The 15,580-nt window shown below is 49.0% G+C and overlaps 2 protein-coding genes across 2 annotated transcripts in view; one reads left to right on the plus strand and one right to left on the minus strand.

The window, feature by feature from the left end:
* LOC135815609 (methyltransferase-like protein 17, mitochondrial) overlaps window positions 1–12,352 on the minus strand; it is a 24,227-nt gene extending 11,875 nt beyond the window's left edge. Inside the window, exons 1-6 of the mRNA XM_065328926.1 lie at window positions 11,754–12,352; window positions 10,137–10,280; window positions 7,721–7,817; window positions 3,606–3,687; window positions 1,915–1,988; window positions 578–851 (exon numbers count right to left, since the gene is read on the minus strand). Of these exons, the coding sequence (XP_065184998.1) occupies window positions 578–851; window positions 1,915–1,988; window positions 3,606–3,687; window positions 7,721–7,817; window positions 10,137–10,280; window positions 11,754–12,240 (1,158 nt within the window). The 5' untranslated portion in view covers window positions 12,241–12,352. The remainder of the gene's footprint in view (window positions 1–577; window positions 852–1,914; window positions 1,989–3,605; window positions 3,688–7,720; window positions 7,818–10,136; window positions 10,281–11,753) is intronic.
* A 416-nt stretch (window positions 12,353–12,768) lies between these two features.
* On the plus strand, window positions 12,769–14,823 carry LOC135815611 (arsenite methyltransferase-like). The gene has a single exon (XM_065328928.1). It carries the CDS (start codon window positions 12,973–12,975, stop codon window positions 14,182–14,184), a length of 1,212 nt encoding a protein of 403 aa, XP_065185000.1. The 5' UTR covers window positions 12,769–12,972; the 3' UTR covers window positions 14,185–14,823.
* The last annotated feature ends 757 nt before the right edge of the window (window positions 14,824–15,580 follow it).

A 15,580-nucleotide genomic window follows, 5' to 3' on the forward strand; every position in this document is an offset into this window, starting at 1 on the left:
TCCTCCACATACAGTAAAACCTGGTTTTAGCGACCACCTGCTTTTAACCACCGTTTTTCCATGCACGGACAGTTCTACACATAAGCTGCACCGGATACAGTGACCACCTGCCTTGCGCAACCAGCGACCGACGTTTAGTGTACCAAGTCCCATATTGGATCTGCACACACCGACCAAAACTAACCAAGAGTGCCATCTTGGCTGGCAAGGTTGACTGCAACATGGTTAAAGTGCGCTTTGAAGCAAGTGCATGCAGTGAACAGAAGTGACAAGTGACAGTGCAGGATGCGCTGCATGCACTTGAGTGAGATGTGCTTTGCTTGCACGGAAGTGGTCAATATGAGTACATAGAAGTACAATCATGCACATGTATCCACACAATCCGATATGCCACGAATTTACGGGACCTGGTTCTAAAGACCACCTGGCTTTAACGACCACGTTTGCTTGCACCGTGGGGTGGTCGCTTAAACCAGGTGTTTACTGTACCTGTTGCCAGAGTGCCTTGGCCAGGAAGAACACATCAACGGAAACATTGCACATTTAGCTGTCAACAAAAACATAACTGTTGCCTCACCAGGTATTTCTCTGTTTTCTGCCAGAGCGTCTCGATGGCTCTCCACCGGTCTTCTTCCGAGGTGAGCTCACTGAGAGAGTGCGCTGCAATGACAACGTCATACTTCACATCGGTGGACACGGGCATGAAGTTGCGATAGAAGACGTTCTTGAACGACGGCCGCGACTTGGCATCGCCCTGCCTGTGCAGGACGTTAGCCATGTCCGTCATTGTCGACGACGTGTCCACACACACGTACTCCTTTATTGACTTGCCCCATACGCTGTTAGCAGCCCTGTACGCGCAGTGGCATAGCAAGCGGAAAAAAATGCGAGCAATGCAGCAAACCACGGTCATGCACTCCGGCAAAACAAGATAAGGAAAAGTAAAAGCTAGCTTCTCCAAAGAAGGTGATTTTTTAAAAAAGTTGGCTTGCGCAATGCAAGCCGTAATTAATTTCAATGTCACAGAGCCGCATCTCCTGCATGGAGATATTGTCCGCTGACATGCCAAAACTGGCATTGTCGAGTACGAACTCCGCTGCAGGTCATACGCAACCCGCTGGGGCCTCGCATGCACAACCGCCACGGGCGTACCGCATGCCGTGTAAGCCACCTAACGTGACATGTATCTGCCTTGGTCGCAGTCGCACCCAAGGCGACTCTTGCAAGGCAGGAACAATTGAAGACATTTCCGCCAGTTGCTTGTATGGTGACCGGACTATGCTGACTACCGGTATAAGCGAGCTAGGCGCTTGGTTACTACCTTAAGATGCATAGATGCTGAGATAGGCCAGTTCTTAGAGACAAGCGGACCCGGATAGTCTCTACACAAGCCGGGATGTACCTTCAACTGCATGGTCTGAGGCCCCCTGAACTGACCGGCCTCTACAGTACAGACAGACGTTCTTGTACTGCAGTGGTTGTTTCAAACACACACACACACACACACCCTCTCCTGTACAGTGTATGTAAATAAGCCATTATGAAGAGTACGCAAAGTTCCCCAGAGTGTGTAACTCTGGATAGCCTTCCTATTGGATCTGCCGACGGCGAAAACTCATCTCACTTGGTGTAGGGTTCCCTTTGTACGTTCCCAGCCCGTTTTAGCAGGCAGTGGAGTAGTAAAAATAGCACTATCTGACAGAAATCCACTCAGCTTAAGCGAGTCATCCGCAAGATCATGGCAGGTATTCAGACTGTGTGCACGCTGGCTTTCTTCGTGCGTAGCAGTACGAATCGTACTTGGAACACGTGATGTGGGTTTTCGCCGTTGGAGACTCCATATGCAGAGTTGCACACTCTTGGGAGCTTGCTTATTCTTGCCATTATCAATGCCAGTAGTTGCAATCGACATACCATGTAGCTGACCCTAGCCCAGAGCCGAAGTCCAGCACGTGTTTTGGCTCAAAATCAGGCATACGTTTGCGAATCTGAAAACAAGAAAACCGAGACAAACCAGTAAGAATTGCAAATAGCATCGTCTCCTGGCCGGTACAAACATACATTGCACAGACTTAGAGAACAGAAACACCCACACATGTATGCACTCAAGAACATGCGCACGCATACGCACGCACACACACACACGCACGCACACACACACACACACACACACACACACACACACACACATCCACACATACCCACACACACACGCACGCACACACACACACGCAACACACAACACACCATGTACCATGTATACGCCCATCGCAAGAGAAGCACGCAAATCTGCAAATGCACTGGATGTGCACCCACGGATTTTCTCTTATAGCAACGATAGCGAACAAGATCTGAATGAGACAGATCTAGACTTGCGCCAGATAACTGCCTAATCCACACAACTGGCGAAGCCATGTCAATCGACCACCAATGCACACCTGGTCTACACCACACGAAGTATATCGGCATAAAACGGCCAAGACAGTTACCTATGCACACCCTACACTTGCTGGGGTAACCAGTATAGACAGCACGCTGCCCATACACACATGCACACACACACACATACACACACACACGCACGCGCGCGCGCACACACACACACGTACACACTCACATACACACACACACACACGCACACACACGTACACACGACTGCACACACACACACACACACACATACACACACACATGCACACACACACATGCACACACACACACACATGCACACATACACCTTTGGACCTTTGGAAAGCCCATCGCCGAAGGCGATGATAGCTATTAGGCGAGGCAGTAGTTCTTGTGTTGGGATAAATCATTCGGACGGCGAAAGTCGCGGCCGCAGACACAGACGAACACTCTTGGTTGGGGCTGGCTTGGTGGCTTCCGACGGCTACGCTCACACCAGTCCCTCCGGTCCTGAGCAAGGTGGTAGCATTGCGCCTCCGGGATACCGGTCGCACGTAGGTCTGAAGCTGCCACATCTCTCCAACGACGCTTGGGTCCATAGCGGGGCCGCGTGTTAGTGCCCTCCGCAAACAGGATCTGCTTTGGCAACCTGGTGTCGTCCATCCTTGCGAGGTGACCAAGCCATTGCAGGCGATTTGCACGAATGGACTCCTCCAGCGAGGCTGGCATGCCGCTGCGCTTCGCCAGGTCTTCACTTGACAGATGTTCCTGCCACTGCTGGTCTCGAGTGACACTCAGAATCGTGCGAACACACTGCCGATGGAACGTGTCCAACCTGCGCAGGAGGGGTGCCTTCAGCGTCCATGTCTCAGAACCATACAGCAGCACTGTACGGACCACGGCCTGGTAGACGTGACGTCGGATTCCAAGCGATAGACCCGAGTTCCGGAAAATTGGTTGGAGGAGGCTACCAAACACCCTCGATGCCTTGGCAAGACGAGTAGTGACTTCGGCATCCAGCTCTCCATCGTCGCTGATCGTACTGCCGGGGTAGGTAAATTTGCTGACCACGCCGATCATGTCACACACATACACACACACACACATGCGCACACACACACACATACACACACACACATGCGCGCACACACACACACACACACACACACACACACACACACACACACAGGGCTCACCTCGTTCAGCACACGATACGTCACTGCATAGTGACTGTCCAGTCGACTGGCCATATACGCGACAGCTTCTCTGCTACCATACCTAATGAGCCACAGCAACCAACCCAAGACACATACAACATGACAACGTGCAGACACAATGAATCTAGAATGCACAGAAGGCATAAGTAACTGCAGTCATGGCCACAGAGATCAGACCCGCACGTCAAAAGTAGCAGCTCGTTTAATTTTAATTGCATCCTCCACATTCCAAAACCCGATCCGAGGGCCACAGGGACCGCTCAAGCTTTGGCGCTGCTTTCGGCATGTTTGTTGGATTTCTTTGGCCAAAACTGTACAAGGACACTACACTCGGTCCATGGATTGCTACTAGGGGTGAAACGATTAGTTCGAACATTCGAGTATTCGTTCGAAAATTTCGAACGAGCGATTATTCGAAATTTTGCACTCGATCGTTTTTTTATTTTTTATTTTTTTAGTATTGGCATTCTATTATTTTTTCAAAAGCTTTTGTTGTATATCGCTCGTCGCATGGTATGCATGCGTTGTGCATGCCTTTGAGTCAGTATTTTATGACTTAGACGATGCGATCACCATGGCAAGTAACGTTAATGGAAGTTTCCGGAGGAGGAAGGAGGAAACTGTAGTTATCACCAACCCTCACCGCGCCCAGCTCACGCCGCTACGGCGTGCGACCTGAGCTGGGCGCCCTGCCGTGCAGTATGGAACTGTCCTCAAGCCAGGCACGTATTTGGCAGCCCAGTGAGCTGTCTACCGGATCGCAGCGTTTAGAAGCGCCAAATGCGGCAGGGCCAGTCTCAGGCTGGTCGCGTAGGCGGCAGGCCGGCGGGCGACCGGCAAGGCTGCATTCGCATTCGGATCACCGAAGTGATACAGGTGCTTCGACGGCACCCCGTGGCGCATCAGGGAGGCATCTGGGGCCCAGGCAGCCCGCCCGTAAGCGCACCACCGTATCAGGTATGCGCAGGTGGAGCAGCAGAGCAAGATGTGTGCCGGACAACCATCATCCGGTCGACTGCATGGTTGTGCGACTTTACACAGCCGGCACTCATTACTTGCTATTGCTTGCAGAAGGCCAGAATTTTTTTTTCTTTTTCGCTCTTTCCCTTCTTCCAGCCACGGCTTCATGTTAGAGCAGTAAATTGCAGTTAGGGACTCAGCTGAGTCAAGCTGGACTCAGCGTGTCAAGTTTGGCATAATACAATAAGCGTGCTATCCCCAAACAATTGTGTGGTTATTGTGTGAGTGTATATGCAAGAGTCCGCGGTCATGTGACCGTGAGGGGGGAGTGATAAGTAATAGTTATGAGGTATGAAAGTACTAATGAAATCGTTACTTTACACTCTGTACAAGATGTTGGCGACTTTTGTTCCATGTTCACAGATAATTTCTTCCGAATTGGTCGAGAACTCACAAATCTTGCGCTTTTGAATTTTGATAAAATACTCGAAATAATCGGATACTCGATCGAATATTATGAATGAGTGATCGATTGGTCAAAATAGATACTCGTTTCACCTCTAATTGCTACATTCACCAACAAAACAAACCAAACCAAGGGCTGCTTATGTACTCAGAGGCAGCAAGTGCCAGGAACCCCTTCACCTGCAGACGCGTACACAGGGTCACCTCTAGGGGGGTTTCCAAACGAATCGCAAACAATGACTCGTTTTAACCCTTTCTAAAGAGCCCTAGGAATTTTTCAAAATTATGCAATTTTTCGTGTTTTTGGATCATAACTTCAGTTCTACTCACTCAATCTTCATTATCTTGGGCTTCCTGGAAGTGGAAAGGTACCAGGGAGAGAATGAGGTCGACCATGATAGCCAGGACACAGTACAGTCATGTACATATCCAACGCTATGGCTATTTATAGCGGTAGAGTGCAGCGACGGTGCGAAAAAATGCCCCAAAGGCCCAAACGCGTCCTGCTCCAGCGCTTTAGTTTTTCTTGATCGCAGAGTTTCGATTTTTTGGCTGTGTTCTCTTGAAAATATCACAAGTGAAGCCCCTGCAAAATTGAGCAAGTCAGCGCGACGAAAAAGTCTCAAATTCTGGATACTCCAGTCGCACTGCGCGCTTTTGAAATTGCGAGATGGCGGCTCAACTTACGAATGATTTACCTCAAGAGACATTGCTCGCAGCGCGTCGAAAATTGTTTCAACCGACAGCTGAGAGTTTTCTATTCGACCTGGATATTTGGATCGTTGGATTTGAGCGAGATTTGACTGAGTTGCGATCCGTTGAAGTTTTGCATTCTTGCCAGATCGATCGTGCGCCCTACCAAAAATGCGCAAAAACGTTGCTCGTTTGGAACATTTGGGGGGTTTCCGGGCAACGGGAACCCCCCCCCCCCTGCGTACGCGCCTGACCTGGCCGAACTTAGTTTGCCGACAATAAGAAAAGTGTAACTTATTTCAATTGTTCAACTCGGATGGTGAGTCAATTAAATTATGATGAAAAAGGAGAAGGACAAAATGTTACGAGTTATGACTAACTGTCCACCAACGTAACCAGATCATACAGTCAGCGAGTGCGACAAAATGGCACAAAACTGACAAGGAGTACTGAGACATTCGGCGACCTGACACCTAGCTCCAACACTTCTCCAAGGCGCAAACCAACAACCTTCCAACTTGGAAGGCTCAGGTTCAGAAAGGTCCAAGAGGGGAAGGAAAGCGCAACGAAGAAGAGCACGAGCTATACAGTCCACTTCGCGTATAACGACACTCGGCTGGGCATCAGAAAAGTGTCGTTATTCGCGAAGTGTCGTTATACCCGAAGTCTCATTATATGTATTACAATGGGGTGGGACTTTGCTCTGGGCATGGAAATTCTGTCGTTATTCGCGAATTGTCGTTATATCCACAGTCGTTATTGGCGAAGTTGACTGTAGTCTTATTAGTTGCGTCATCATCCAGTAACTTTCGGCATTCTTTGTTGCCGTGATGCGTAGCTCGTGCTCTTCTTTGTTGCGCTTTCCTTCCCCTCTTGGACCTTTCCGAATCTGAGCATTCCAAGTTGGAAGGTTGTTGGTTTGCGCCTTGGATAAGTGTTGGAGCTATTATAGGTGTCAGGTCGCCGAATGTCTCAGCACTCCTTGTCAGTTTTGTGCCATTTTGTCGCACTCGCTGACTGTATAAGATCTGGTTACGTTGGTGGACAGTTAGTCATAACTCGTAACATTTTGTCCTTCTCCTTTTTCATCATTATTTCAATTGGGTTTCCCTTTCAGCTGTAGTGCCGATGACCATGTCAATGCTAAATTCTGGGTTCGAGCAGCACTGTTGTTCATCACTTGCAGGCTCGGCCCAATTTCTCTTTGCTACACTACGGGGTACATGTATATGGATGGTACATAGGATGAACCAGTGCTGCCTGGAGAACTGCTTTCACACAAACATATCACCAAGAATAACCAAGAGTGAGCAGCTCCTATCCTGAGCTGCGACGAGCTTGCCCACGGTGCAATTGTTTCATTGCGTCTTTATTTGGCAGAAGTAAAACCAGGTGTGTATACTATTCCATGCTTGTCATGTACATACCGTATTATTTCTAATATAAGCACGGTCCTTTATTTTTTCAATGTACCTCCGCCCCGTGCTATTAATGGAGACGTTCCTTTATTGGAGACTGTTCCATTGTTATTTCAACTTCATTTCAGAGGCATGTTGCCATGCCAAATTCATGTCAGACACACATTCCAGGGTTTTTTCGCCGGTACAGATAATGAATGTACACAGTGTGCTTATAATGGAGACTGAGCACTATATTTTTTGAATGCCGCCCCAAGGTGTTCTATTTTTGGAGACGTGCTATTATTGGAGACTGTGCTTATATTAGAGATAATACGGTATCAGGACACACGGATCTACTGTCTGTTGTTCTGCGTCTACTGTTGTAGCGGCGATGTACGTGTACAAGTTTGTTGCATTTTTGATCTCTGGCTAAGCATTGCGTCATCAGTGAGCCAAGTGGACGCAAAAGACGAATGTCATAATACAATTCCACCGTGGGCTGAGAGATCGTTGAGTTGCACACTCTTGGTTATGTACTCTTGACAAGCACCCTGACAACAATAGGACAGCATTTACCGGACTGCCGTATGTTTGGGGATGAGTCTCTTTCCGATGATTGGCACTTCAAACCAAGGCATGTCACTTTCCACATAGGTCTCCATCACTTTCTTCTCTGACAGATGATATGCAGCATGGGACAAGAACACAAAACACAGATGATGAGGACATATAGAGACCATTGTATATGGAGAGAGAGAGAGAGAGAGAGAGAGAGAGAGAGAGAGAGAGAGAGAGAGAGAGAGAGAGAGAGAGAGAGAGAGAGAGAGAGAGAGAGAGAGAGAGAGAGAGAGAGAGAGAGAGAGAGAGAGAGAGAGAGAGAGAGGAGAGAGAAAAAGAGAGAGAGAGAGAAAGAGAGAGAGAGAGAGAGAGAGAGAGAGAGAGAGAGAGAGAGAGAGAGAGAGAGAGAGAGGAGAGAAAGAGAGAGAGAAAGAGAGAGAGAGAGAGAGAGAGAGACGCACATACACAAGAGCATCCAAACACACGCACATGCTCGCACACACACACACACACACACACACACACACACACACACACAAAACACAAAACAAGAACAAAAGAGAGGAGAGACAAAGTGGGTTGGGGGTGATCATAATGCAACTCAGCCTGGGCTGGTCTACAGGCAGACTTTGTCGGCTTCTCAACTTTTCTTGCAGCGAGGTATCCGTTTGGTACGTAAACGCACAGTGGGTCTTTAGTTTTGCTGAGCACATGTCCGAGATATCTTGGACGCAGCCTCCTTGCCAACCAGCCCAAGAGTTGCACAACACACATAGAAACCCCCTTAGAGGCATACTGGCTTGGATTGATAGCTACATAGGGCGTAGAGAGAAAGGAAAATGACACAACCACATTGGAGTGTTTGTGTTTGTGTGTGTGTGTGTGTGTGTGTGTGTGTGTGTGTGTGTGTGTGTGTGTGTGTGTGTGGTCAGCTTTTCAAGAGATCTAAGCGTGGTAATGATATGGTCATCACAGATGGTGAGTTTGCTGATGATGCAGCCTTGTTTGCACCCAGCCACTCGGATGCTCAGCGTATGCTTGAGATATTTGCGGAGGTCAGTGGAGCATTCGGGCTGTCTCTCAACATGGCAAAGACAGTGTTCATGGCTGTTGGGCATCAGATCAACGACAGTGACCGTACCCCGCTAAGCGTACAAGGCAACGCCATCCAGCATGTCAGCCAGTTTACATATCTCGGCTCAGTGGTAACACCAGACGGACGATGCCACACCGATGTGTCCAACCGCATAGCTGCTGCATCTAAGGCCTTTGGCAGCCTCTACTCGTCAGTTTTTCGGAACACTTCACTAACATCCAAGACGAAACAACACACGTACACATGCTGTGTGTTGTCGGTGCTGTTGTACGGGGCTGAGAACTGGACACTGTTGCGTGCCGACATACGTCGCCTTGAACAATTCCACAACCGCTGCGTTCGTGTCATTCTCGGCATCTCGCGTTCCAAACAGTGGGAGGACCACCTGTCATCTGCCTCGCTGCATAGAATGTGCGCTACAGAGCCAGTTGCTGACATGGTTGCCCGTCGACGGCTGCAGTGGCTTGGCCACATTGCCAGGATGGACGACCACCGGCTTCCAAAGGCAGTGTTGTTCTCGTGGCTCCATACTCCACGCCCTGCTCATGGCCCCAGGCGTCGATGGCGTGATGTGGTACGCGATGACCTCAAAGCGTTCGGTCTATACACCGGTTGGTACGACCTCGCAGCTGAACGTGGCGAGTGGATCCAGTCCATCTCGGATGCTATTGTTGCACGGCGTTTACGCCTTGAAACGACAGCCAAGTCAGTGTGTTGTGCGATCTGTGAGCGACTCTTCGCCAGTGAGAGCGGACTTCGGCGGCACAAATGCAGGGAAGAGCGACTGAAGCCGATCCATGAACAGGCCGGTGCTGTGTTGTGCGAAACGTGCCATCGTTGGTTTGCTAGCCGAGGTGGATTTGCTGTGCACAGCTGCTCTCCCAGTCTTGGTGACGCTCTAGTTCCAGAGATTGTTGCACCTCGCCCACCTGATTGCAGCCAATGTCATTACCACTGCCACACCTGTGACCGCTGTTTCCGGAGCAAAGCTGGGCACCGCCGGCACAACTGCAACTGCAACCGCAGAACATGCAGCTCTGGCTCCGAGCGCCGCACCATCCCATGCCCGACCTGCTCTCGGAAGTTCACACGTCTCCAGTACCTGGCTCAACACAAATGCAAGAAGTAACTCTGCCCTCCTTGCCTCTTTGAGGCACTGCATCACCTTTAGGTGGCAGTTTCAAGGTTTCAAGGTTTCAAGGTGTGTGTGTGTGTGTGTGTGTGTGTGTGTGTGTGTAGCGTGGGGAGTGCAGTGCGTACGTGCATGTACACATGCGAACACCGATGTAAACTCGGGAGTATATCTGACACAGTAATACAGCAGGCAAAACAACACACCGTCAATTAACGGCCGGTGACGCAGCTTTGCAGCGAAAATGTGTGGTGTGAAGTCCGGCACGATCTCCGTCCAGGGAATGTTCCTGTTGTAGAGATACTTGGAAAGGCGAATGCCATCCATGGTGTACTGGCGACACTGGAACGCTGCAGAGACATAGGCAGAGAAGCCAGAGACATGGGCAGTCACAAACCATGTGTTAACTGTGCAAGGAAGCAGCTGCCACTCGTCAGCAGGAATCCCACACAGTTGCTATGTGAGCGAATTTCGTGGAACTTCTCAAGAGGCGTACATGCCCAGTACGAGGTTCAAATTATCAACCATCGATATGTGGAAATCGTGTTGACTGAAATCAGTTCTGGAAGAGAGTTCCAAGTAATATTCTAAGCACACCAATCCAAAACATGCACATTCCCTCGTGTTTTCATTATTTGCCATTCTAAGCTGGCAATATCAAAGGTATACGACGCGCTCCCGCTTTTCTAATGATCGCACAAGGTGATAGATTATGAGAACTTACGACGACACTCTGCTTTCTGCACACCGCTTTTCTAATGATCGCACAAGGTGATAGATTATGAGAACTTACGACGACACTCTGCTTTCTGCACACTGAACACCGCTGCTACATGACATTGTATAGTGTTTTAAAAAAAGTGTGGGGAAAACGGCAAAAGCTCATTTCGCCCCTTTTAAATAATTCAGTTCGACAAAGAATTTTGGATAACTGACTGTTCGGATAATAAACGTTCAAAAACTCGGCATCCCACTGTAGTGGCTTCACATCTTTGTCACGTGACTAAATTTATGTAGAAAGTGATCATGTCACGTGGACACTGGAACAAACATGGCCAGCATCATGTGACCCATACCGGTAGATGGAGGGGGGGGGGGGGGGGTAGGGTCAGACCAAATTTGCTAGCAATTCCTCGAGCAAAATATCGAAAACTCCCGGAAAAGAAATTGCTAGCAAAACCGAGCAAAATATCGATGTTTCTCTCCAAATTCACTGCGCATATACAACTACTTGTACGGTGCAAATGGCTCACTTTTCGTCATTTTGCCAACATGTGACCCACTTTTGGCAATTTGTCAAACACGCGACCCACTTTTGGCCAATTTTCAAACACGTGACACACATTTTGCCTCAAATTTGAGCAAAAAAGGTAGCAAAATATCGAGTTGACTTGGCAAAATGTAAGCAAAATCTTGCGGCAAAATATTGGTGTCGGCCGAGAAAATTTGGTCTGACACTAGCAGGGGGTTGACTGGATGTGGAACCAACATGGCTGTCCTGTATGGTCATGTGATCGATGTGAAACTACCTACTTATATAGACTATAACCGGTACGTAAATTTTGCCATGATGGTGAGCCTGCGGAACCGCATATGGGCGCTATGCATACAGCATGAATCGGCTAGTGTACCGCTGTGCCACGATTTTGCCGAAGCATCTCAACTGATGGTGTAATCGCATCTCTACATTACGAACTATCAGGTACCCATGAACCATCGAGCCAAAATGCAAAGTTGATGATGATCTACATTGTCGAATTTGTTTGTAGCACTACTGTAGCAACTGTCAGTACACTACTCACTACTCACATTTCAATACTCACATTTCAATACTTTTCGCACCGCCTTGTGGAGTTTCGGCGGCAGGGTGTCAAACATGAAGCCCAGCCTCTCACACGGGAATGGAAAGTACTCCAATGGTTCACCATCACCACCTGCCTTTGCCTTATCCTTCTTTCTCTGCGGCATTTCTTCATCATCTCCTACGACTGTGGGCTCATCAGGACTCTTCTCTGGTCTGCTTTTTGATCTACTCAACTCTCTTACAATTGCATCAACATCATAGGGCTGTCTGTCTTCGTCCACTGGTGTTTTCTTTCTGGGAATGTAACGACTCGGTCGAAAGGTTTCCTTTGGCACCTTGTACTTCTCGCCATGAAAGTCTCCAGGGTTGGCAACGTTATCTCCGGACGGCACTGTAAATGCATCTCTGCTGGAGATGTTCACAGGAGAAGCAGCAGGTAGCCACGGCCTGGGATGCTGGACCGGAGCACATGTGCATCGCGGCAGCACGGCACCTAGTCTGAGCATAGCGCTATGCACGGGCAATGCTCCATCAATAAGCGGCTTCAACACAAACGCAACATCAGCTTGCGGAATTAGATCTAGATAGAAGGACAATGATCATTCAATGAGAATATTTAAAATTGAATACAATTAAATAATTATTATTTTCGTTTGTACATCGGTCATCATAAAAATTATTCACAGCGCTAGCGTGCGCGTGGCGCCATATGGTCTATTATGGTGATCGAGTCGAGTCACGTGCACAGCATGCACGTCACTGTCGTCAGCAGATAGATCGAGACGAGAACTCACTGGAAGCCAGGGAGTAGTAGAATATCTACTCCCTGCTTCATATCATGCACTGATGCAGTGCACGTGCACGATCATGCATCATCAAAAATAATTAATTACACAGCATGCATGCGCGCATGGCATCGATCTTGATGGCATGCGCATAATCATGTGCATGCATGCTATTTTCTGCCAAGTACAGTAATTAGTTGCCGACGTCCTTTTTTTTGAAGAGCATTTAAAAAACAGACTGGATCATTGGATGCATGCACAGAAGGTATAAACTGTCGAAAAGTAGGAAGGAAATAGTTGCTGTAATTCTCTTTCGAATCTTCTAGAAAAACCCAGGTACTTCTTTGATAGAACCTTCAAATAGCAGGTATTTGGCTTCGAACCTCTCAGTTCTTTCTGATCACTGCAATCCTTTCGGCAGGTCGTGAGCGAAACTGAGAACAACAAAAAAATATGTCTTGTGGGAGCTCGGAGACGCGCGCTAGCTGCTGTGGTGGCGGCAGCTCCAGTCAGGATCAGATCAACCCCAATTCGGCCACAGAAGTGTACGACAGCGTCAAGGATTATTACGGCAAGCGGCTTCAGGGTAGCGATGATCTGAAGACGTCCGCCTGTACCACTGGCGCATCGGCCATGCCCAGATACATTCGCCAAGCCATTGCTGAAGTGCATGATGAGGTGGTGAAGCGCTACTACGGCTGCGGACTAGTGGTACCGCAGCTTCTGCAAGACGCTCACGTACTGGACCTGGGCAGTGGTGCTGGTCGTGACTGCTTTGTGGTGAGCAAGCTGGTGGGTGAGAAGGGTAAAGTAGTCGGTGTGGATATGACGGAGGAGCAGCTGCAGGTAGCAAGACAGCACATTGAGTATCACCGAGACAAGTTCGGCCTTTCCAAGAGCAACGTAGAGTTCCGACATGGCTACATTGAGAAGCTTGGCGAGGCCGGGTTGGAGGACGGAACGTTTGATGTCATCATGTCCAACTGTGTCATCAACCTGGTGCCGGACAAGGAGGCTGTTTTGAGAGAGTCGTACCGCGTGCTCCGCGACGGCGGGGAGCTGTATTTCAGCGATGTGTACTCATCAGCTATCGTTCCGGATGATCTTCGCAAGGACGCCGTGCTCTGGGGTGAGTGCATCTCCGGCGCACTGTACTGGGAAGACCTAATCTCTCTGGCCAAGAAAGTCGGCTTCGCCACACCACGGCTGGTACGTGCTGCACCAATCGATATGAACACAGAGGAGATGCAGGCAAAGCTAGGTGATCTGCGCTTCGTGTCGGCCACGTATCGTCTAGTTAAGGTGCCAGTGTCGGAGCAGGAGGCCAAGTCTCAGAAGGTCACCTACAACGGCGGCGCGCTGAACAACCCTGATGAGCTGGAGTTTGACCAGACCGTCTCCTTTCCGGCGCAGACGGCGGTCACCGTGTCGGCCGCCGTCACGGCGATCCTGCGTTCGTCCCGCTTTGCTCGCTACCTGTCCTTTGCGGACGCGCCGTGCTGCGCGCCGACTCCGGCTGATCCCGATCTGAACCCGTTTGTCCTGTCTGATCGTACCCCCGCTGCGGCTGCGTCGGGTGGCGGCTGCTGTGGTGGTGGTACTGGCAGTAGTACTGACAAGGACAGCACCGGCTGCGGCCCGCCAGCTAAGAAGTCATGCTGCTAGTTTCAGTCCTGGTACATGTAGTGAGCGGTCGCAAGTAACACTATCGGATTTCTCCCAGCAGTCTTCACTGACAAGATAACACTTCAGAAGCGTGTTCATATTATGAAGCGTGTGAACCGTCGGTATAGCGGCGTATGGCTTCCCTCTTCCTTGAAATAGTGTGATATTTCGATGCGTTAGTGAACGGCGTGAAGACGCAACTTTTTTAAATTGTACACACGTGTGTGCGAGAAAATCAAACTCATACCCTTATTATTGATAATTTATAATATATTCCTGGTGCTGTGAAGAAATCTAGTTTAGTGAGTGTCATGCCGTGCGTGTCATTTACACATTTGACGAAATGCGAATACTGCAACTTTCATACGATACCATTATGTAATTTATGTGTGTGGTATGAACTAGCTAGAAGAGATCCACTTTTGGGTGCCGGCGGCCATTTGTTTCTCTCACAACATTGAAGTATCTTTGTATGTTTTTGTTTTTTAGGTTTTGAAGTGTGCACTGTTAGTACTCTTTAGTAGCCTATGGCTTGTAGAACTTTTACTGTTGGTTTGTACCACTTTCCCCTTCCACATTACATTAGCCTTGGTGGTTCTAATCGAATACTACTGTGTCGGCCACGGAGCTCTTGCAACAGTGATGAAATGCTGCTGTTGATCGTGCCTGTGCGCTTTTGTGTCGCTCGCTATCATGGTGTGAGTCCGCTGCTACTGGCACAGGCCCGCGCCAGCTCTACGTATTTACGTACATACTGGTATGTACAGTAACTGTTGATTGCCAGAGCTTATCCCAGTGGTGAACCACACTGGTCTTGCAGTCGTCGCATGAATGCTTCATTGCATTGTACAGTGACCACCCCACGGTGCAAGCAAAAGCGGTCGCCGCGAAAGCCAGGTGGTCTTTAGAACCAGGTCACACAGTGTCTGTGTAGACCTGTTGGTGCATGGAAAAACGGTCGTTTATGAGCAGGTGGTCACTAAACACAGGAGGTCGCTTACACCAGCTTTTACTGTACTAGCCTGCGCTGTATTGGTATTGATGTGCGTGTGCATACGAGTGCAGCAGAGGAGTTTGAACTTGGCAATTCAAGTTCATTTCATTTCACCCTCAATCCAGATGCTTGTGATTCGCAAGCTTCTATAGTCAGACCTCCCTTATAATTATGGTCCTCTTTTATCCGGATCCCTCGCCATCCGGAAGAAAATCGTTGGTTACCGATGTACAGCATATGTCATGCATACATACAGTATGTGTGTTCGATTATCCGGTTCCCTCACCTATCCGGATATGTTTTGTGGGAAGCGGGTGTGTGCGGTTATGCGAGGCCTGACTGTATCACTGGATATCTTTCTGATTTTTATTGCGCCTGCAAATCTGAAAACAAAACCAACTG

The sequence above is a fragment of the Sycon ciliatum genome, chromosome 4, assembly GCF_964019385.1.
Source record: "Sycon ciliatum chromosome 4, ocSycCili1.1, whole genome shotgun sequence".
Taxonomy (NCBI): Eukaryota; Metazoa; Porifera; class Calcarea; order Leucosolenida; family Sycettidae; genus Sycon; species Sycon ciliatum.